General features: G+C 37.1%; 2 protein-coding genes across 2 annotated transcripts; both read right to left on the bottom strand.

Annotated features, from left to right (window-relative positions):
* Nucleotides 1–7: 7 nt before the first annotated feature.
* LOC131797220 (uncharacterized) lies at nt 8–9625 on the bottom strand. The gene is made up of 10 exons (XM_066161327.1): nt 9375–9625; nt 7870–8114; nt 7284–7476; nt 6690–6815; nt 5929–5991; nt 5678–5775; nt 4897–5094; nt 2852–3105; nt 2005–2198; nt 8–1336 (listed from the first exon to the last, which is right to left on the bottom strand). The coding sequence occupies exons 1-10, from the start codon at nt 9421–9423 to the stop codon at nt 1098–1100; spliced, it is 1659 nt and encodes a 552-aa protein (XP_066017424.1). The 5' UTR covers nt 9424–9625; the 3' UTR covers nt 8–1097.
* A 6002-nt stretch (nt 9626–15627) lies between these two features.
* Nucleotides 15628–17029, bottom strand: LOC131797221 (neuropeptide FF receptor 2-like). The gene has a single exon (XM_066161516.1). The coding sequence runs from the start codon at nt 16927–16929 to the stop codon at nt 15778–15780; it is 1152 nt and encodes a 383-aa protein (XP_066017613.1). The 5' UTR covers nt 16930–17029; the 3' UTR covers nt 15628–15777.
* Nucleotides 17030–24001: the final 6972 nt, after the last annotated feature.

The following is a 24001-nucleotide window of genomic DNA, read 5'->3' as shown; positions in this document are numbered from 1 at the left end:
CAACTATGGCAACAATTATTGCAACAAATTATTGACATGCAACTATAATAAGTTTACGGCAGACCGTGAGGAGAACTGTTAATCAAATCAAGGAGGGGAAAGGGTCATGAGTTATTACCTCTTTCAAAAATATCACTCCAAAACATCAACGAAAACGCTTAAAAAATATATTTTTTTAGTTATCACAGTCGTTTTAGTCATCAACTTTACCGTAATGTTTTACTGATGTTTTCCTTAAGCCCACTTCAAATTGTATCTTAGCTCACCATTGACACCAACTCACAGTTGTCTCCAAAGTTTCTTGAAATGAGCAATCTTTTTTAATAACTCTTTCTCGGTATAGCTTTACAAAGAAATTTAGAACAATCCGGAAGCTTAATATAAATATTTTGGTAGTGTTACCTTATAATTGCGTGGCCTAATAAAATGTTCCAGAAAGCTCGATGGTATGAAGTCAGCACGACCAAACATTTCAGAAACTTCTTTTACAAATATTATCTATAACAACAAGAAATATATTAATACATTGCAACCGCATTGTGGTGTTATGAGAATTTTTTTTCAGAAATGAGCTAAGAATAATAAATATCGCCTTTTTTTTCCAAGAACAGGCAGGTTTTAGCTTAACCTTAAGCGAGTTTTAGAAAACTCATATTATATACTTCACAAGCTCTTGGCGATTTTTCATTGCTAATACATACTACGCATTTATTTGGCTGTTTAACACGACGTAGCCCCTGATAAGTAAATACTAAGACCGATGGATGTCCCTTTTCGGATATTTGTGCAATAAATTACAAGAAGAACTCTTCTGTGGAGCTTTAACTCAAACCTAGAGGCTACGGCCATTTTCTTGTATCTATCCAGTATCTCATCTCTTCCAGTGGGTAGGTAGAAGAGGTTGCCTGGTTTCTAACCAAGATTATTCTATAGCAGCTTTATAAAATTTGTTCTAATCCAGAATTCCACAACCAACTTAGAAGAAGTCGCTATTCATGTATCATGGCTGCATACAACTGAATAGTAAACAGCAATGATTCAAACTTCAAAATATCCTTCTTTTTATTTTTCATCTTTTACCCAGCAGATCGATTTCCTCATCGTCTGTTGCCTCCTCCCTCTTCTAGAAGCAAATTATCCAGTAGATCATCAATATCATCTGTGTTCCTCTCTTCAGGCCTTCGTTGCGGCTGCACTTGGCCCGGTCTTGGTTGGAGCCAGAAGCCTCGGTGAAGAAGAATTTGGATGTTATGCCTTCTGTCATTTATTCCCTGTATTTCGTTTTGCATTTTAAGATCTCTGGATATTTGTTCTGCTTGATTGAGAACGTTCTCAGCTATCGATTAAGGAAGAGTAAGATTAGAATTATCATGTTCACTCTTTTGATGACATTCAACGCCTTTAACCTTGCTATAGGAAATAAAGTCCATGGAAATATAGTAATTCATAATATCACCCATATATTATGTATATAATTTCACACCCAACCTTCCGTTATAATGCACCTTTTCAAGTTTTATTCAGGTTATGGATCAGAATAACTTCATATATAAAGTGCATTTTTAGCAATTTGCAACATGAAGGAAAGGAGAGAAATACTTCTAAAGAAACGTAGAAAGAAAAAAACTACTTCAAAGGGATTCATGATGATTTCTACCAAGAGGTCATATAATACGTGTATGTGGCGCGGCATAGTCATGCAAAACTTTGCTGTGTATACAGTACGATATCCCACTTGCCTCCCATAAGATATTTCACAGTGGACCACTCAAAAGCTTATAAATGGCCGTGCGTGGGAAACGAGTATGTCGAGTATGTGGAGTTTTCGTACTGTCTCCAATGAAATCGATGTATCAATGACACATCGTATCCAAGTGCAGCCATTTGATATTTCCTGCACATGATGTGATTTGATTTCATGTGAAGCAACGCCATGCATGGGCATGTCATGATTCATCTATCTATTTGTTGGACCTGTCGTACAACGTAAGGCAAACAGTTTACCTTCTCTTAAGTATGCAACTCTTTCTTGTTCTGTAAATTCTGTATCCCGTTGCAGCGCCTTGCGAATGGAGGAATCTGCCTTTGCAATAAGGAAAGTTGCCTTGAATCTTTTTTTACACTGAGGAAGCAACCTGTTTTCAACTTCCTTGATTATACGGTCTGCTTTAGCAATATTTACAGCGGAAACATCCTTTCTGCAAACGAATGGTAAAAATGGAAAAAAACCCTTGTTAACGATCCAACAAGTGCGTATTTTTTAGGAATCTAGCTATTTATAGATCCTGGAACTGGGCAATCTAGGCCTGCACATGAACATGGAATACGACTCGAACGTGTCTTTACTTGGCTGCGAAACGAGATTGATAAGTTGGGTGAAGTGCAAATAGGAGATTATAAAAGAAATTGAATCGAAGATTTTCGTTGGGTCATGTCGTCCCAGTATTTTAAAGCTATTTTTTAACTTGTGAAACGAGTTTTTTTTTCCCAGGATATGCAAATGAGTCACACACGGTAATTAGCACCTGTGAGGCGAAACGTGACATAAAAATGGAAAATAGGAGAATTTGGCTTGTGCAGGTGAAGAAGGATTTGGATCACAGCGTCTAAATTTGAGGTGATTTTGAAAACAGAAATTCGATAAACGCAGGATACTTTTCGTAACATTTAAATATTCTGTAGAGTGAAATGGATAATTTTGTTTTTCTGGAAGATTGTCTATGGAGGTAGGAGCAACCTTGCATTGCTGCAAGACCAGTAAAGTTCACAACCATGTTTCATCTATAGTTTAAGTATTTTGTGCACGAGTTGGCCATGAGTATTCTTTGATTTGTTTATCGCAACTCGTTACCTTGGATCTGGGAACTTTTGGCGGGAGGAACTTAAATAGTGGTAGATCATCCTGATGCTCATCCTACTGATGCAGCGCATGCTATCGTTCTGCTCCTGTTGTGCCCAGATTATCTTAACATCCTCGAAAATGTCTTCGATTTCTCGATCTTCTTCTGATGTTATTCCAATGGCAGCTGATTTGGCTTGTATCAACGCTGCTTTGTTGTACTTGTTGACAGCGGTCTCTTCACTCACGCAAGCAACTTCAAGGCACTGGCCATGAAATGATTCAAACGAATAGATGAAACATATCTTCATTAGAATAAGTATAGTTAGATAGACTTAACTCATTACTCATTACTCTCATTACTCTCATTACTCTCATTACTCTCATTACTCTCATTACTCTCATTACTCTCATTACTCATTACTCTCGTTAGAAATATTATTTTATACTGATTTGCGCCCTTTCTGTTCGTATGTAGTCCGTTTTGAGCTCCATTTTGGAGTAATTTTCATCGCAATCCTTGGAACCGCTCAAGCATCACAACCCTCGCAGAGTCAACGGAGCGGAGTTACATCTCTTCACGGATTCTTTTCTAACGAAGTGACTCACTCTTTCCCCTTTACGATGGCCGTAGGCTATCCAAAGAGAGGGAGAAGAGCTGGCGTGAAGACAAGAGCCGAAGAAGCTAGGAAAAAGTTTACGTTCTTTTTTTCTGATTACTTACAGAAATTACCATCTGAAAAAAGGGAGGGAACCCGGCCAATTCTTAAGGATGAGAGTGCGCACATTAACGCATGAGTAGAACATTGATATCATTTACAGCAAAACACAATCAGACTACATTACGCATGAAGAGATTATTATTAGTAGACAGCCACTTGCAGGTCACGTGATGGATTCTTGGCCAGTTATGGTAAGGAAATGTTGTTTGATCCCCAAATCATACATACATATATATATATATATATATATATATATATATATATATATAAATAAATAAAGATTCGCAGTCCAAACCTCACAGCAAAAAAATGCGAGGATGGACAACTTCTGACGTAAAATTTAATAAAAACGTTTCGGTCAGAGACCTTCTTCAGTTATTTACCTAAATATGTAACTGACTGGTAAATAACTGAAGAAGGTCTCTGACCGAAACGATTTTATTTAATTTTTTATCTTTTTTACGTCAGAAGTTGTCCATCCTCGCATTTTTTTACTCTCTACATATATGAATGTGGGGGTAGAGTCTACCTTGGCATAAAGTGCCTAATGCTGTGGTAGCATAGCTAAGTATACATAAGTTAAAGAATTAAAGAGGACGCATCGATTGTCTGTAACTCTGAGTTTCGCGCCTAAGCGCTCTGTCTGACGAGCACTTAGTCGCGAGTCACAGATAATCGATAATCGATGCGTCGTCTTTAATTCTTGAACTTATGTATATATATATATATATATATGTATATAATTTTTATTTTTTGCGTGTACCTCTAGCTTTAAATTTGGGGAAAGATAAGGTGTAACATTTTCATCAACACAGGTTTGGGTTTCCTTGATTTTAAAAATAAGTAATTACAGGAGGCTATTATTATGCGCTCTTGTTAACCAACGCAGCGGTTAAACATTGGGTATGCATAAGGGAATCAATTCGGGCCTCACACACTCCAATTCCCACGCAGAATTTCAAACGAAAATATATAGAATATACAATCGCAAAATAAGCAAAAAATAATTGAAATGTTCAAAGATATCTCTAAAAGGAAACAGAAGTAGGCAAAAGGGAAACTCGAGACTTTTTGACACGAGACAAGGCTTATTCAAGTACAGGTGTCCTGTTGACCATTCCGTTTTGAGCTTTACCAAAAAGTGTCATACTGAAAGCACGCCACCTTGTCATTACAACGTTTGCACACGCGCAGGCGTGTGTTCACTTGAGTGACCTCTCCCTAGTCAAGTTTTTACAGCTTGCTTAAGTCCGCTGGTCAATCGCTGCTCTCATACATGTCCCATCATTCAATTGTGTATGAACGTGAGTCAAGTGAAAGAGAGTGCTATCTTACCTCCGTGGAATTTTCCATGTACTCCGCGGAAAGGTCAAAATTTTCTGCCTGTCTATGTATGGCAGAGATGATGTAATATGCTTTCGTCATTAGAAAAGGCCAATTTCCTGAGTTAGAACGTTTGGCACGTGCAGCAACATCTCGGCAAATGGCTAAACAGTCATCCATTTTGTTCTGAGCGAACTGTATTATGGCTTCCTTCACCAAAAAATAAGGGTGGTAAAAATAAGATTAATTTAATCATCTTCATAGCGATACCCCGTAGCAAGAAATGATAGTTCAAGTAACGGTGACAACGGAAAAAAATATTACGCAACTGTAAAATGGAAATGGCCTCCTGGCTAAACCTGAAAACCAGTCAGCCGAGTTCCTCGTTTTAAATCCTTGGGAAAAATATCTATAGTAGAGACATTGACTTAATTAAATATTCCTACATTTTGGAGTTTTGCCAGTTTTGTGGGGAAGTGGTTGTTGCTATGGTAATTTGTAATCAATTCTGTGATAGGTGGATTTAGTATGATTGACTGCTTTAACTGTCCGATTACAGGTGTCCGATTACAGCCAACTCCCCGATTACTCTGTCCGATTGCAATTGCACAGAATAAGTACTCAAAAATGAAGCAGCTATTGCGCCAATTGCATTTGCAGAAATTTTGATGGTTTTGCTGAAGAGCTGAATAAGGCAATTGCCTTAATCACGATCCCTAGGGGGCATAGCCGAAGATATCATTCTCGCTTTGTAATGCACGCCAGGACATTGTAATGCCTCTAGAAGCCTTACCTCCAAACGAACAGCTAAGTAGAGGTCTTGATACCTCACAATTCCATCGACACGGTCAGTAAGCTTCTGTTTATCTATCAGAAACTGATTGTATTGACCTGAAATTATAATCGACCAAAGGGAATTAAATTTAACGACAATTTGATATATGAGTAGTTAAATCTGTCTTTGCTGTTCCTTAAGAAAATATATTCTTCCTTCCATGTTTTCATTGCACTGGTATTTAGTAGCTGTAAAAGAAAAGTACAAACCATTATCACCAAGTTTTTGAAAGTGCATCACTACGGTTCTTCCACTCTGCTTTGACAAAACACCTATAATCAAAAGTGAACGAGGAGTTGATGAAATTGCACATTTTGGAAATGTGTTTATTTGGCGCGAGGTAGTGTTAATTAAAAAATTTTAAAAAAAAATCGAGAGCGCCCTATTACTTCAAAAATGTGTCAAACGAAAATATTCCTAAGACTTAAACTTCACGACTTAATTTTCAGCGAGATTGAGAGTCAACACTTTTTGGTGTTTTTTAGACTTCATTCCAAACGACAGACGAAAGAAAAGCGCGTAAAGACTCAAGACACGTGATTCGGTACGGAACACGGTGAATCGCGTACAAAATTTTACTTTTAATAAGATATGTGACCGGGAGAGTTTTAGGAAACGGTGTTCACACGAATACCCGAATATTTCAATAAGACCATAGTAAACGCTTGTTGAAGACTCCATTAAAGCATTTCTGTCGCTACGCTGAAAGAAAAATTTCCAGTTGAGATTCCAAAGTTGTCAACTACATCCGGCCAAGTCCTAACGGGGTCGGATATAGAACTCTCTTTAAAATAACGGTGTACTTGAGCTAGAATTACGTTTTAAACAACTGAACTGTCTTGGTCAAATAAAAAGAAGAAATAAACAAACAAAAAAAAAAGATAAAGTTTACAAATTTAATTGCGTTAACTGAAATTTTACGACATTCAGAGCTAAAGCCGAAGTAACTATAAACGTTTGTATTATATACCTGACATTTTAATTCTTGGTAAAGGCTTCTCTACTTCCATTACAGTTCTTCCACTTTGATAATCCCATAGATTTGTGTTTCTTTCATGTGACTTGACAGTCAATTGCTTCATGTCCAACTCTATATCTGAATGAATATATATAACACAGTGAACGAAAATTCCCTCACGAATAGTGCAAAGTTAATCACCATAACAAGTTCTGACAATGATTATTATGATTTATGATCATAGCAAAGTAATCTTGAGTTCTGAGAGTTGAGACTGGTTCTTACCAAGAGAAAATAGACTATTTGTATTCCCTTGTTCTTTTTGGTCAGGATTTTGTCATACGGACCGTTTCCACGGTCATAAACCGCGATTTTTCTTCTCGAAAGCAGGCAGATTAAAAAAAACAAAACAAAACAAAAAAAACAAGTTTAGTTTACTTGCCATATAATAAACTACTGCCACAATCATGGGCCAATATTCCTCAGTGCGGCCCTTGCGCTCGCTGAGTATAAGTTATTATTTAAATTACCATTAATTTAAGTGTCGTCATCATTAGTTAAAATGTCAAGGTCCTAATTATTAATGGCGTATTGTGTTAAATTCACCTTCATACTCTGTTATCTTCTGGTAAAGTGTAATCCTAATCGTGTAAGTGATGGGTGTTTCATTTTTCACCGGTAACACAAACACTAAGTTGCCGGCGTATGAGGGAAGCTGTTTATTTCTGCAATCAGTGTTGGTTGCGAGCATCCAAGCGTAAGGCACCACTTTCGGCACAATTTTGAAGCCTCCATCTCGCTGAATACGGATCGCACACAAACGAAAAAACGGTAGTTAACATAAACAAACGAAAATAAAAAATTCCTTCAAAATTAAGAAAAGTAGAAACAACACAAATATCATTAAAATTTTAACCCCTTTGAACTTTTATCAAAACAAGCCAACAAAAGAACTCATCAACTTTTTAATTCAGCTCCAATTTGAATTTACTTTTCTTAAATTAAACAGTGAAAAAATGAATAATTTTATGATATGTTTCTCCTTTAAATTCATTTAGGGTCTTTAAAGATGCTCTGTTGTCTTGATACAGATACGCAGTTTCTTGTGTTGTTTTCTCTTGCCTTGGTTCGCTAACCTTTTACCGAAAAAAGGTCAATAACTTCATTATATACTTTTTTCTTAGCTACTTACAGTGAGATACAGATCCTTAAAATGTGGCGAAGCATGGCAGTCCCAGATTTCCTCAGTATCTATGTCTATCACTGCAACAACAAACTGCACCACCAGAGCAAGAAAGGGGACCTGGATTACACAGGGATGCAGTTGGATTCTCCTTGACTGACCAAAATATATTTCGTCTGATAGCTGTCGGCATTTCTGAATAATTACTAATCGAGCTCTATTTGGTCGGAAAGTACTTGTGGTTGGATGTGTTGCTTTATGGAAAAGACAGTAAATGTACACAGTGTTAACTGATTTCAATTAACAGCAGTTGAGAAAAGATCAGTCTTTAATTGCTGGAAGTTGTGTATCATTCCATCAGTGTAGCGGTATTTGGATATTTAGGAGAAAAAGTGGTACAGTAAGTCGGAGTGGTCAGTATAAAACATGCCGTCGGACCTCAGACATATATTTACGGACTTCAGACTGCGAAAAAATACGGACTACATGTTACAGACCTAGACTTACATGGATTACGTCTCACGAAACAGGGTAAAAAGTGTTGACTACAAATAACTAGCTATTGTTGCTCTCGTTCACTTTTTTTTACGACCCTTATTGCAAAGCCAGATTCCCTCAAAGGGCTTGAAAATATCACTCTCCAGGCCGTAAGAAGCGCAGGAATTTGTATTGAATGTACTGAATGTGATCATTCCTACGACGCTACCGAGCCATAGCGGCTATGTTCAGCTGAAAAAAAAGTCTAAAAACAATAAAAAGGAAAAAAAAAATTATACTTATCAATGTTCTTCACACGATCCGTAACATGCTGTCCGTCCTAAATCTCAATTCCAGATTTTACTGATACCCAGTCCTTTATTCGTCGTCCTCAGCTCGTTAAATGTATCCTATCTCGCTTTTCTTAAATTTGCCGGATTCAAAAGACAATCAGTAATTTTCTTGCCCTCGAGAGGTGGATATAAGATAAAAAAAAATCGGCCTCACGTTTCCTAGCTGACAAGAAGAACCGGTGACTTTTAAGCAAGAAAATCTCTCTTGAATTATATGTAAACAACCAATATAAACAATTAGCACAGACTGAAATGATGCGCAAAAAACAATTCCGGTTTGCGATATCTCTGTTTAAGTCCGTCTGATATGGCGAAAATTACCAAAAATCCTACTGAGAAGTTCTACAAAAAGAGCTTAGCAAAGAACTCTTATAGCTGAACGGCGTACCCGTGTGACTAAGAACGAATTGATGTTAATACCTGTCTTCCTAATATCATCAAAGAACGGACGATTGCTTATGCCGCCGGACCGATAGGTTTAAATAAGATCACTCAAAAGCCATGATTGCCTTCTTGATTCATACATGATTCGGCTTACATCAGAATATGGAAATTTTCGGCCGTCATCTTTCATTTTCATGTCCACATTTGTTCCAAATAGCAATAATATTAGAATGGAACATTTTCATATATATTTTACCTTCGAAGCAGCTGTCAGATGTAGTTAAAAAAAAGAAAACTTACCATCGATCGATTCTCGAACACCAATATCACAACAGTTCGCGGCATTCATGATAATTTTTGAAGGCCTCTGGTCTTTTCAACTCGCAAATCTAATCTTTCAGGAAATGCTGTGACAAGCATATGTTCGTCGAAGTCAACACAAGGAAGGCGCTCGACCGTGGAAAAAACTTCGCGATGCAAATCGAAAAAAGGGACTTCCCCTAACCTACCTCAAACTCATTACGTATTAATTCATGTCTTTTTTAACGATACATGAGCTGTTTTTTACCGTATACCGAAGCTATGAACTCCTTTCATTTTCTTGAAACGCAAGTAAGATGATTAGTTGGTGAATATAGGAGCAATAGCGCTCAGAAAGTAAACATCGCGGCGTGATAAATAGCTTTTGTTGCAAATTGCCCACGTTGTAATCAGACTGTTATAGACACACAGAAACTGAAAGTGCTGTCTACGGCAAAATCCCGATTTAAGGTATCCGTTTATGAGTATGGAAAATTTTAAACTTGCTCATTCTCAGAATACATATATGTTATTGGCCAGCCGGGAAGTCCGTAATGGGAAAAATTGAGCTCGGGGTCTGGTCTCAGTACTCAAGACAGAGGGCACAGTTTTTCCTACTGTGGTTGGTGAATGACATTTTTATTTTTTTCCCTACAACTTAGCGAAATTTTTTCCAAAAGAACCCAAATGATTTTGGGCTTTAATTTACACAAGGTCTTCCATAAACTAAACAATTTTTTAATGAGTAAATGGTAGTTAAAATAGATGTAATGCTAATTAAAGAGAGAAGCATCACCGAAACATTTTCATTTGCGTAAATTTTAAGAGGCTTCCATTTTTTTTACAAGTATCTGTCACCATCTGACAACCGTCAATTAGAGACCGCGTAAGAAAAAAAAACGCAGGTATACTTTTATTAGAAAAAACAACGGAACTAGTTTAACAAGAACTGTCACGACGATGTTTTCTTTTAAAACAGTCAATGATCTTACGGAATTAAGGTAATCGTCCCACAGCTGGAGCTTGAGCCGCCTGTGGGTGAGCGAAGCTTTCAGTTCTGCTAAAAATATGCTTTCGGTGAGTCTTTCCAAGTCCATTCAATTGCTCAACAGAAACTGAAGGTATAGTATATTGCATTACATAGCGTTACCGCTGTAAGGAAACTTCCTTTTACCTAATCGTGTTATAAATCTACTTTCCAAAGTAAAAGGAAAATAACTAATTATGAATATTGTATGGTAGATATTCTATCTTGATTACTGAATCAAGGACAGTCGAATCAGAGGAATAAGACGAGTCACTTGACCGATGAATAATCTACAGAAGGAATTCAATAAGGAAAAGCCACATTAAATGCCTCATTCGAATTTAGTTTTTTAGGAGAAAAGACCAGGTATACACACGCCACTGCAGCAGACAAACGAGCAAGCTCTCACAACTTCAAAATGAAAAATTTGAATTTAGTTACAACTACTTTCCTTGCCATTTACTTACTGAACAGAGGTAAATTTTCGTACATTAATTAACCGTCGATGAGATTAAATAATAGTAAGCGGTCGGATAACAATGCACTGTGAAAGTAAAAGTGAGGTCTTTTAATTAAGAATGTGATTGTATTTTTTTTATTCCCAAGAGCGGTCGTAAATATTCCGATACAAACTCTTTTAATGAATGAGTTGCCAGTAATCGGATCCTTGCGTTTGCGCACAGATTTCTGGGATCGCCACGGGGCAAACATTGTAACTCGCTAGAAAGGAGAGTATTGCGAAAGGTTGTTTGGACGTCCAAAATAGCGATTTTGGCGAGAAATTATGGATTTTTCGCCGCAGTTTTATTATAAAATGGATAAAAATAATGTTGATACGAGGGAAATGTAAGTTTTTGTTGCAATTACCACGAAATATGTTATTAAAATCACCGTAAAACTTCTCTCCTTACGTAAGGTCTATTTTGAAACTTTCATCGCGTAATGGTCTCGAAATATTCCAAAATTAACCATAAATCGCTAGGAAATAACTAATTTAGGTCTTTTTAGTTTTATTTACATATGTAAAGCCTGTCTTCATACTTGTTCAGTTGACGTATTTAATAGAAAAATTACGACGTTTGAAAATATACCTCCTCAAAGGAGAGAAGTCGTTGTCAGCGGAGATGGAAACAATTTTTTACCGAGCTGTTGCTCTCAGTAAGGATGAAATAAGCGATGATGAAAAACATGCGGAAATCCCTAAGTCAAGTGATAGTATGTTTGAGAAAAATCCAAAGGTCTCTGAGCTGCAACTTTTCTTCTCGAACTCCTTGAAGGATCGCGTCAAGAAAAGCAAGATCACACCGGGGAACTCCGGTAGAAAATTATATCATCAGTTGTGCATCGCTCCTTAAGAGACCAATTTGTATCACTCATTGTCACAGTGAGAAAGATTTCAGTATTGAGCCGATTATCAACACTCGTGATTCGTTCTCATTGATTACATCAAAGAAGCAGCGTAGGTGTTTTGTCACTTTAACCCTTTAACTCCCATAAGTGACCAAGACATAATTTCTCCTTTTAATATCAATACAATATCAACCAGATAAGTGATGAGAATAAAGAAAAATGTCAATTTGGGGATAATTAGTCGATCCAATACTAAATTCTCTGACCTAACATTATAGGAATTGTATGGTTGACAATAAGGAGAAAGAGAAATTTGATCTGGGAGTTAAAGGGTTAATGTACCACAATAAGACTTATTGCTCAAGTACGTCATTTCAATCTCCTGCTACCTTAAGGTAACTTTCGTAGCGCTCTTTTGCAGTACCAAGCCACGCAAAAAGCTAGAAGTAGACTTAACACACGTACAAAAAACTGAAAAGGCTTTGTTGAGTAATTCCTTAGAGATTTATAGTTAGTTTTCTAAATTTCGAGACCATTACGCGATATCAAATTCAAATTCAACCTTGAGTCGGCATGGAGTGCTAATTGGTAGATTTTACTACATATTTCACTGTTTTTCAAACAAAAACTTGCGCTTCCCTTGTATAAGCATTACCCAAATCCATTTCCGATAAAAGAGCGGCGAAAAAGCGATAATCTCTTTCTAAAATCGTTTTTTTGGACGTCGGAACAACCTTTCGATATACATTTCCTTCTAGTGAGTTAAAATGTTTGCCTCGTGGTGATCCTAGAAATCTTTGCGCAAACACAAGGATCCGATTATTGGCAACTCATTCTCTTATCACCTCACAGCTGGAGCTTGGGCGGCCTGTGGCTTGCCCTTTCACTACAAACCAATTGTTTGAGAGAATTTAGATATTAGACGAATGAAAGTTCCTTCGATTATCTCAATTATAACCAAATACCTCACGTTTTAACCGTCTAGGTACTTTTTGTAAAGGAATATAATTAATTACAGACGGTTTTTAGGCCGCTTATCAACCAATATAATGACACTACTGCTTATAAAAAATTAATTCATTTCGAAATCAACATTTTTCTTTCAACCAAAGTTATTTGAGCGGGTGAAAAGAGAGAATTAATTAACTATTTATCGGCTTGAGGTAGTGACCGACGTCTTTGCTTAATTAAAAATACTGCCAAGCCGGAGAAACGAAAGTTATATTTGAAAAATGGCAGCGAAGGTAGGGATGAACTCGGCGACTCATGAAAGCGTTACCGTGCCCGTGGGTAGAGATAGGAAAATAAGCACCGCGCTAAAAACAAATCAGATTACAGGATTTGTTACCGTGCCCTCTAAGAAAAAAAAAATGAAAGATAATACTACACACACATCTTTTCTAGCTTTCAGGTAATACCCGAGTTTACTTTCTTTTATGGAGGATTTTGGATGGAAAATTGATTATTGGCGGTCCATTTATGGTTAAGGGGTTTGTTCACGGATCGCAAAGTATGGGAGTAAAAAACCGAAAAGCCCAAAATTTACAACTTATGGCTGAAATAACTTCCTGAATTTTACTAGAGATGGGTGATTAGCTTGGAAGAGTACGGAATCTTGCAAATGAGTTTGAGGATATAGGGATCGACCAAAAGTCGAGCAATTTATACCAATCGAGCTTCAAAATAAATTTATACCACTCGAGCTTCAAAGAAATTCGGATCTGGATTTTGGCAAAGGAAACCTTGACTTGATAGAACGGCCGCTGTTCTCCCTCCCACGAGATTATTTTCCTTTGAGATGGGCTTTCTTCTGTAATCGCTGGTATATCAGGCCATGGCAGCTTACGTAGATTCACTTGAAAGCTTCTAATATCCTGTACACATATTTAAAATTAGAATGGATTAGAGTGGATCGGACAAAAATTGCTTAACTCTTGATAGAGGAAGCCAAAAATTCCCACCGTAGGGTTTTCCTAGTATTTTCAAATAGTCCTTCAAAAATATAAAGCTATCGTGCAGCGTAACTAAAGTATTTGTATTTTATTGGAAAACAGCGACGCGTAAACCTTAATAAGTTCATGGTTAATATGAGCAACTCGTTCTGCATACAATATCAACTTCATCTGGCTTAACTGGGTAATCGTGCACCATCAGACATTAATAACATCAACGCACCCGAAGGGAAAAAATGTTTACTCAACAAGCAATTAACCTTGTAACGTAAAAAACCACTACAAGAATCGAAAGCGTAATGGGGCGACGAGGCTTTGATATTACAAAGCATTACCGACGCCAGCGATATCTAATGAATTAAGATACACGTCTCCATGAAATCAGATGCTCGGTGATGAATTTAAGAAATAATTATTTTAGAAACGAACCCGATAAGTTTTCATAAAATTTGAAAGCCCTCTTTCTTGTTGCTTTCGCTATAATAGTGGGAGATAAAATTCCTGATGAAAACGTTATGTCTTTTATCGATGCTTGTAGACTGCCTTCGGATTAAAGAAGCTTATTTTTCTGCGCTATTCATATGGTATCAGACGGTTTTGCTATTTAATAATCATCATCGTAGAGATAAAGACGTCCCTGTGGATAGTTACTAAACATCATGCTCTTCAGACTAAAATAATATTGATAGAAAAAGCCAGCAAACATGGCAAAAAAAAACAAACAAAAAAACAAAAAACAAAACAAAAAACAAACAAACAAAATAAAAAAGCAAACCAAATACGGGAAAGAGAAATATGAACTTTGGTTGTAGAGGAATATTTGGAAGTACTCTCGGGGATAATGGTGAAGAAGAAACAGTAAACAAAATAAAAATATTAAGAAAAGAATGGATAACGGAGTTCCCTTCGCATTTGAAGGCTAAGGTACATGGTTTGCGGGTCTTATGAAAGAAAAATGTTCAGCAATTAACAGCTGAAAATTATAATCAATTTGGACAAATATATCTGCTGTTGTTTAATGAACATGGCTTGGCAAACATCACGCTTAATCTATTTTTCCTTCCCCCGTTTTAGCCCATTATCGGTTTGACACCTGATCGCGAGCGTATAAACGGAGGCGTGAGATTGAGCCCTATTGTTTGACTACTTGAAACCGCTAAGCAGTTACACTTTAATGTATGAAATACGTATTCAATATATTCGTTCTACAATGAAAAATAAAATAACTGAAAAATAGAGAGAGGATAGACAGTTTGAGTGGAGAACTTATGATTTAATTCTAAGGCTCGAAGTAAAATAAGACATGTGAGACAAGGTGGAGGTGGTAAAAAATAGGAGGGTGAGAAATACGGTAAAAAGTGTCGCCTCAATTGTCAGACTGAATCGAAGCTGTCAAATGCTGATATTTCCTAAAAATAAACGAGAAGACGAAAATTTAAGGGCTAAAAGCAAATAAATTATATTCCGTGAACCTTATGGAATATATGAGGCAAATTAACTTTGGGTTTTCGTGAGAGCACGATAGGAAGGTCAATGAAAAAGAAGCAAAAAACCACAGATGTCGAACGGTAGCTAATTTCACCGAAACATGATCGTGTATAAAAGAGACGTTCATTTTATTTAAAAAGGTTTGAGGTTTCAATCAAGATAATTCTCTTGATTTCAGTCCATAATGATATGCTTTTAAATATACCGTGCAAATAATTCATAGATCATCTTTCATCGCGGAAAATGCCTACACAAAAAATTTAACTAGGACAAGCGACCCATTGTGGCTCTGCCGCTAATATCTGCTGGACTTTATCGTTTGAATCTCACGAAATTTGCAAAAGGAAATCAGCTGACGGAGAGAACAGATATATCGTGATCTGAGAATAATGTCCTTTAGCTTCTGGTGCTTAAGTGTGTCGCATTTAGTCCTTACGCGGTCCTTGATGTTTTCCATGAAATCGAAAGACTATCAGTTTTCACATAACGTTGCAAACCATCTCTGAACCCAACTTAAAGGTTCGAGGTGCATACCCAATGATTCTACTGCTGCTTCTCTGATTTAGGATCTAAATATATAGCGAGCTCATGTGTTTCTGCTGTACGAGATAATGTGTACGCTACTTGAATGAATCTGAAGAGAGCTGTCTCCATAGGAGCTCGTCATCGTTCGCATTCGATAGTGCTCTTGCATACTTGATAACCTTCGACTGAGACTGTCACAATGAAAACATTGCTTAAGGCCGTTGCGATAGTTCTTGCTAAAGATAAAACAAATGCAGGGATTAACTGCACTCCATGAATGCAGCAGAAAGGCAGAAATAAATGGGATGATTGTTTGAAATACACAAACGGGTGGCGATTCCCAATTCCATACAAAAATATGAAGAAATAAATAGATAAGCAGTGGAGTCATGCAGGAAACAAAGGAAATCATGATGGCCATCGTCATTTGGACAATTTTCCTCAGCTGCTGATCTCGATGGTTTTGGCGACAAGACAATCGCTCTTTACTTTTCTTGTTCTTTTTTCTTATTGTCCATATGATAATGCTATACACAATAACCAGGATAATTACAGGAATGAGGGTAAAAGTTATAAACGATGCCGTAACAAATCCCTTGTGTGTTTTCAGGTGGTCGAGTGCTGGTCCCCAATTTAAAATACAATACGTTTTATTTTCGTAGAGGATCAGTTTGAAACTGTAAAAATAAGGTGCGTGGAAGACGATGGCGACACACCACGTGATTAGTATGCTGATCAATCGTACTTTTGAGGAGATAAGTTTGGCCTTCAGTGGAAAGACGACAGCGAAGAGCCTGTCTATCGAGATCAAAAGAAGGCTTCCGATGGAAACCAAAAGGGAAACATCTGGCAGAAAGTAGGCAAGTTTGCATAGAATGTTTCCTAACAGCCACGGACGATCAACTTTCCAGGATTCCGAGCCTGAAATGATCTCAACGATCTTCACAGTTATGACGGTCAAAGGGTTGAAGAGGTCAGATACAGCCATGTTGAAAACGAAGTAGTTGATGGATCTTCGTAGCTGCTTGTTCTTGTAAATGACCACAAGAAGAAAGATATTTCCGAAAAACGAAACCATGAAAATAAAAATATAAGCCAGAGCTTTAGCTGTAATCTCTACAGCGGAGTCCGCTGTTATTTCACAAGCTTGGTCGGAATTACTCGAAGCTGCATGGATGGTTATCTGTGTACTGTTTTCGGATAAGAATGTCATGGTTGTGTTCACCGTTATAATTTTCTCTGATGTTCGTCAAATTTACGAAAAGGCTATACAAAGTTCTTAACACGATCACTTGTTTAATCGCAGCACTGAGTTCGTTGAAGTCGCCGTATGGTCTGATCAAAGTTCTTAGGATGGGTCCTATATACTTGAAGATTCGTTTCGTTTTAAAGTTCATTTGAATACATAAATACAAATAAATGACAGATGAATACAATTAAATGGGGGCAAGGCTGACAACGAAAGCAATCATGATTAACGTTAAATAGAAATTACCCCGCAAAAGAGACGATGTATAGAGACTGTCGAATTTAGAGGCTAATGATGGATGGATTCCTCATGGTAGTGACTGTCCTTTGAAATAAAATAAAAGCAGATAAAAAGGGAGCAGATGGAAAATCGTATTAAAGACTATTTAAGTATGCTGGATCGAGGACGCCGTATTTTTATTTTTTTTCTAAGGTTTTATTCATAATCTTAGGATATAGTTTTTTTTTTCTTCATGAGGCAGAGCTTTTTGCCAAGGGCTGGGTAGTTATGAGAGAATTACAAGTTATGCAATTTTTTTTATTTTATTAATTTGGTTCTTCTCTTTCGAAGTTTCTAGTTTGTACAAAAGTCACGAAAATAATAATGATAAAAAATAGCACTCAGCGACCTAGGAGATCAACACTGATTTTTCTTTATAATAATTTGCAGAGCAGATGCGTGGTTCCCCTTTACTATTGTCGAGCAGATTTTAAAACACGGAGGCGGGTAATAATTCAAAACACTCGATCATTACATTGTGAATCTGCGAAGGTTCCAGTGCCAGTTTCAGCATTTCCCTCCAATTAGCAATCTTGTTGCTCTGTAGAGGCCTTGTTGAATTGTCATTCAATCAATTTCTCCGAGCCTGCTTACGTGCTTCCATTAAACTATGTGGAAATTACAATCACGTGCAAATATTCAGTCTTTGCTCGCGTGTACAGGATATAAGCCAAAATTATGTCACGTTTATCCAAATAATGAGAAAATCGAGAAAAAGAATCACGAGCTAGTACGTGCTAAAATCACGTTTCACTGAAAAATAGATGGAGCATCAGTGGGGTTCAAGTGGAAGTACATTTATGAGGGATTCTTACCGGATAGTTGGTGTGTTAAAGTTTTGGATACTATTTCACAAAACATAATCTCTTATAACTCTTTTCAGTCAAGACGTCAGCAAAATCTCTCCAGCTCAAGGGGATATTCTCTTTTTTCCCATGCTATATGAAAAGAGATAATTTCGCTTTGACAGGAAAGTCTTTCAGATATCTTTCCTTCCGATCGATATCCAACAATTTGCTCTTTTAGCTCGAATATGTTCGCAAGATCTGCATTGTCTCGGATAAGATACTAATTTTTCACAATAACTTTTAAGATTATAAAGCGGTTTGCCCGAATGAGAAGTTCACTTCAGACAGAAACTTGTCAAAGTACACCTGAGGTATATTCGATTGAACAGCTAGAATTGAGATTTCACTTGCACTGAGTTTATTCTCAAAAGGCGTGATGCGTTTTCTTTAACAAAGCCGTTCTTAACACTGAGGGGTCGGCATAATGATAAATGTGCGAACTGAAAAGTTTCACTCCGTCAATGCGTCTTAAAATTAATTGTTTTGCTCTTGGTGAAACGGGATAACAATTGGAGTGTCAATATCGATCGCGAATGCTTGTGAGGAAGTTCTAACCGCAAAATAAACACTACTTTAGATCTCGCTTTTACCTAGAATCCAAAAGGGGAAATTCCAAGATGAACTTTTTCTCAACGATAGGTTTAATCGGGAAAGATATAAGAAATTGCTCTCCGATGGCGAAAACGACTGTTGTTTAAATGCCCAATGTGATACTACCTGAAAAAAAATCTACGTGAAATACAATATACATGCATCATCTAGAAAAGTTTTTTGACAAAGAGACGTTTTAAGTGTGGTGAAGAGGCCCTCAAGGCATGAAAGGACTGAATTATACTCGAAAGGCACCTGTGTTGCTATTATTAACGACTGCCCATTGTTGAACGCAGTGTAATGAAGAAAGTTGTACCCACGTTGTGTCTGATAGAAATTACAGTCTCGTTCACTTTTCCTGTGACAGCAAAATGAATTCTAGTATCGGCGGTAGAGGGCGTTAAACTCAGGCAAACTGATGAAGAAATTTTTGTGGAATAAACGTTTAAACGATGGAAACTAAATCTGGCACCTGAACGAGAGAAATAAATCCCCATAGAGAAAATAGAAGTAAAATGAATATTTTTCATCTCCTTGCCATTGATGGATCGTGGATGCTGCATTTTATTGATAATTCGCATTTTTTGTCTTTTTGCTACATCTTTGTTCAGCCCACAGAACTTCCATCAACATTCTGTCTTTTTTTTTAATAATTTCCTTTCTTCCTATCGCTTTTATGCAAATATGTTTCATTCATTCTTGATTTCAATTATTCGGATCTATCGTGCAAACCATTCAAATGTCGTCGTCAATCTTTTCACGACATTGTCAATTTGCCCATTTTTTCCAGATCTCGTATAACGTTTGCAAATGACTTTATTTGCTTTTCTTTATTTTATGTTTTCTTGTTCAGTCAATTCATTTATCTATGATCGTAATAATTTTCAATTTATATCATCTGTTTATGGCAACCGCTTCAATTCGACTGACCGAATTCCTTTCAATTCGCTTTATTTCGCTTCGCTTCGAGTCGTTTTCTTGGAAGATAATTAACGAGCGCGTTGGACATGTAACGAGTGCTTTGGCTGCTTATTAAATTTTTATGAGAGGCTCCCTAAATCCACCCTTTAGTAGCATCCGCACTTCAGTAGTATTAAATTGTGATTATCCTGATAAAGAGAATCAAAGAAATATATACATAGCTTAGCCAAGTTTGAAGGATAGGAAACTCGACAATGTACGTTGTCAGAATTGAGGATTTTAAGGAACCACTAGATGAACAAAATTTTATAATTGCAGCCTCCCCTGACCCTCAATCATAAGAAGAATCGGTCCCTATGGAGATCGAGGACACGAAACTAACCGACCTCTAATCATGATAAATCAGCCTCATATTGTTTCTAATGAAGATTATACCACTGCTTAGGAACGGCTGCGTGAAAGAATTAAACGATCGCTGATCGTAGCTAATGCAGTGGAATTTACGGTCAACTCTCAAAGACAAATTTACTCCTTTTGAGCGAATCTTGAATATTCTAGTTCTGATTATTTTTAGTTAGATCTGAAATTGGTAACTAGAAATCCTGCTGACGTTTCCATGCACCGGCAAATCGCTTGGCCGAAGTTCCCTATGGTTGAGTTAAACTTGCTTGTATTACATATATATAAAAAACGAGGTCATTTATTGATAGCAATTTATGAACCTGAAAACTATGAGTTTCGTGTCATATTCTGCTGCATTGGGATGTATAACAGAACTACCATTGGTCTTCACATGTTGAAATGAAAATCCTTTTTTCTGTCGAAAAAGTATCTTAAGGCGTAAACATGTCATCTTTTCCTTCTCTGCGGGTAGTTTGGGAATTCTACTCGAGAATATTTAAAGGTTCATGATCGTTTGTTTAAATAGCACCTCTTAGTTTCGTTGAAGTTACCGTTTGGTCTGACTAAAGTCTAGTGAGGGTGGGTTCTATTTATAATTCCAATTAACAAGACATTAATACAAATATGTGTGGGCAAACTAGATACATTTATCAGTACTAACATTAAAAATAAACAATTCCTCTTGTCCCACGACATAACAATATCGACTTCCCATTGAATTAAAACAAAAGACGATATAAGGAAGCGGTCATTTTAATAATTGCGGGTTTTCCTTTTTTTCCTCATGTCGGTCTTTTATTTTGCTGAGAGCAAAATATTTGTAGCTTAAAACATGTAATCAGAAGTTATGCTCATTGGTTTATTTAATTTTGTTCCTCAAAGTTGAAGTTTGATTATTGGTCGTAAAAATACCCACAAAAGACACTTAAGAATAATTAAAAATATATATTCTGCTTAGAGTATTACAGTTGCATTAGAAGAGATTTCTGTAACAATAGGCCTCTATCTATACCACTGATCAAAAAATCCGCATCATTAAACTTTCATGCCGCTTGTCGCCGTGTTCCTGACGTCCCCCTTGTGCTGTGCTGTTGGAAACATGAAATAGACGCAGTCTGCCACTTTGAGAATACGATGTAATAAAGCCTCTTAAATTAAGTGTTAAGTAGCGATCTCTGTAAGAGTGGTTCAGGGCATTTCGCATCGGAACAAAGTTTTCCTTCAAACTTTACCCAATAAACTATCTTTGGTAGCAAGTAAATAAAACCACAACCATAGTTTCTGGATACGTTAAAATAAAATTTTTAGAGTTCTCAATAGTTAGAGCTACAAAAGGCCCTTTTTTGACCTCTTGCGACATCGAAAATTTCAAAAGTTGAAAAGCCCGATCATCGTATCACACCTCATTCAGCAAATATTATTTTGTATTCTTAAACTGTGTAATACGTAAGGTGTATAAAAAGCATATCAATTTTGATATTCGTTTAATCAGAGGTTGGTGACAATCTATTTAAAAACACTCGTTAGGAAGCTTTCTGAAATTGGTCAAAAGTACACTTTCTTTCTTGGTTGACTTTGCTCAAGTCCAGAGCAGACCATTGAAACATCCGCTGGATCTCTTCTGATAAGATGTTTGGCGGCAGAAAAAAAAAAAAAAAAAAACATCTTGTACTTATTAATTTTCTTCGCCGTGATGATTTCAAATCTTTAGTAGTTTTCACTGAATTATGCAAACTAGTACGTGGAGCAAACTCCTACCGTTTTATATAAGTAGCCTAGTAAATCTTAGATTTTAACCATTTTAAGTGAAAAATATAGTAGGAAAGAGCTTTTAGACGTCACCGATTAACACTCTTAATATTTTAAAAGGCCAAATTTTGACAAATCTTGCTATCTAGTGATGAAAAACGTCAATAACAACGTATCGAATCATATGATTTGATTGGTGCTCGGTCAAGGTCTTGATAGAAACTCTTTTTTAAAAATTCGATCTCTGTTATTTCATATTTGAGTTTTGACAGCTTAAAATATTCAAACCTGTATGAACATTTGAGAACCAAATCGTCTATGCAAATCGTCGAGAAGTAGTGGGAAAGAATGGGATCTCCTCCACAAGATCCGTCTTTTTTTGTGGACAAATTGCAATTTTATTCCATGAAATAAACTTCCCAGGTCCAACATTAAACGCTCTCCACACGTGCAAGCCCTCTTGTGTAAACTCAAAGTGGTGTAGGCTGTTGAAATTGGCAATCTTGTCAATTTCTAGGGTTGAGTTCTGTTCCTGGACTATGCACACTGACGCCGTCGTTCCCCTGACTTGTCTCTCTTTCAATGCGGTATACATGTTTTTGGCTGAAACAACACCATGACCTTCGTTGCAGTATCTCCTGATTGATGCTTTTAACGGAAACAGAATCCTGTCACCCATATCTTTTCCAGCTTGTGGCTCAGAATGATCGTACCTCACGAGTTCGATTCCTTAGCGATGTCCGAGCTCTCGTAAGGATGACACTAGCTTACTTTTGTGACAACAACGTACTCATCTGATCTTAGAAAGCCTTTTTTTATTCCTGGATTTTGCAACTTCATGATGAAATAAAAATTTTAAAGGACTGACAGCACTGAAAACCAGTCTTGTTTACAGCTGTTAAGAAGGTGTACGTAGCAGGTTACTTTTAGGCTTTCCTCCTGTCTCACAACAACACTACTCACATGCTAATTGATTCCCCTCTTGGCAAACCATTCTGCTTACTCAGTTTTCCGGAACTTCATAGCTATGAACTTCATTGCCCAGTCAACTAATATAAATGCTTCATCTCCCTCAAAGAATCAAGATCCTGGTTATCTGCCCTCAGGATATGCCCTTTTCATTCAAGGATCTCAGCGGCGGCATTTTTCGTTTCATACGGATGGTCTTCCTCTTGAACGTTACCCAATTACACTGTGTACTTAGAAATAGCATCTCTTACTTCTTCAAGAACACTCTTCTGATCAGCTTCTCACAATCCTCATACTTCACGTTGTGACTATGACTGTGACTGCATACTTTCCGAAAGCCAGTGTCACAAGCATCGTTCAATGCAAAGACCCTACAGTGATCGGCACATTTGCTATCATCATCTTTGCAGTGATTACGATATGTAGTTTTCAAATACAACTTGTTTTCCTGAAGCCTCTTCCGAACTTCTTAACACCAATCCTTCTCTGCTCCCATGCGTTCCAGTTCGTCTATAATTTGGAGAAAATCCTTAAAACCATCCGCTCCCTCAGCCGCAGTATTGTGGAGACCACGCAATGTGGCCTCTTGAACTTTTAGTACTCTCCACATCGTGGATTTACTTATCGATTGAAATCCAGTTTCTTTGCAATGATCCATGTATTAATTAATGACGGAGCACTAGGCCACTATGCACACCACGTTAGGCATGACGAACAAGTTTGAACTTTTCTAGAGTGGCATCTTTGCTTGGCCTTAGATAAAAGATACCAAGTTTTATATGAGTGTTTACACATAAGCTGGGTAACAGGCTAGGCGCGAGTGATTCAAAGTAGTACGCGCGAGCGAGAAGTCACGCGAGCGAAAGACATCGTATCTGTTCTCTCCGATGCTTGCTACAGGCTTTTCGCCGAGCACCTAATGCGCAGGCGAACCGTTTTAGCACCAGGAACATTTTTTTTGTAGTTAAAAAAATATCAACAAAAACTGAATCAATACAAATAAATATATTTCTGGGTGTGTCTTGCAAAGGCAACTACCTCGAGATCCTCGATACAGGCAAGACACCATGCCAGTAAGCTATAATTAATTATTTAAGTTTCCTTGTTAATAATTACCGCCCGAAAAGCTTTTTTTTTATTGGAAAAAGGTTATGTATCTTAGCTTATATACACAACCGCATGCACCAATATCAAAGGCTTTTTATTCGCACAAACTCTTTTACCTCACATAGGCGCAAGAATCACATACTTCCGTCTTTGCATGTCTGTTGATTCCA

Source organism: Pocillopora verrucosa, chromosome 14, assembly GCF_036669915.1.
Source record: "Pocillopora verrucosa isolate sample1 chromosome 14, ASM3666991v2, whole genome shotgun sequence".
Lineage (NCBI taxonomy): Eukaryota > Metazoa > Cnidaria > Anthozoa > Scleractinia > Pocilloporidae > Pocillopora > Pocillopora verrucosa.
Note: the sequence above shows the minus strand (reverse complement) of the source record. Positions and strands in the feature narration are given on the sequence as shown.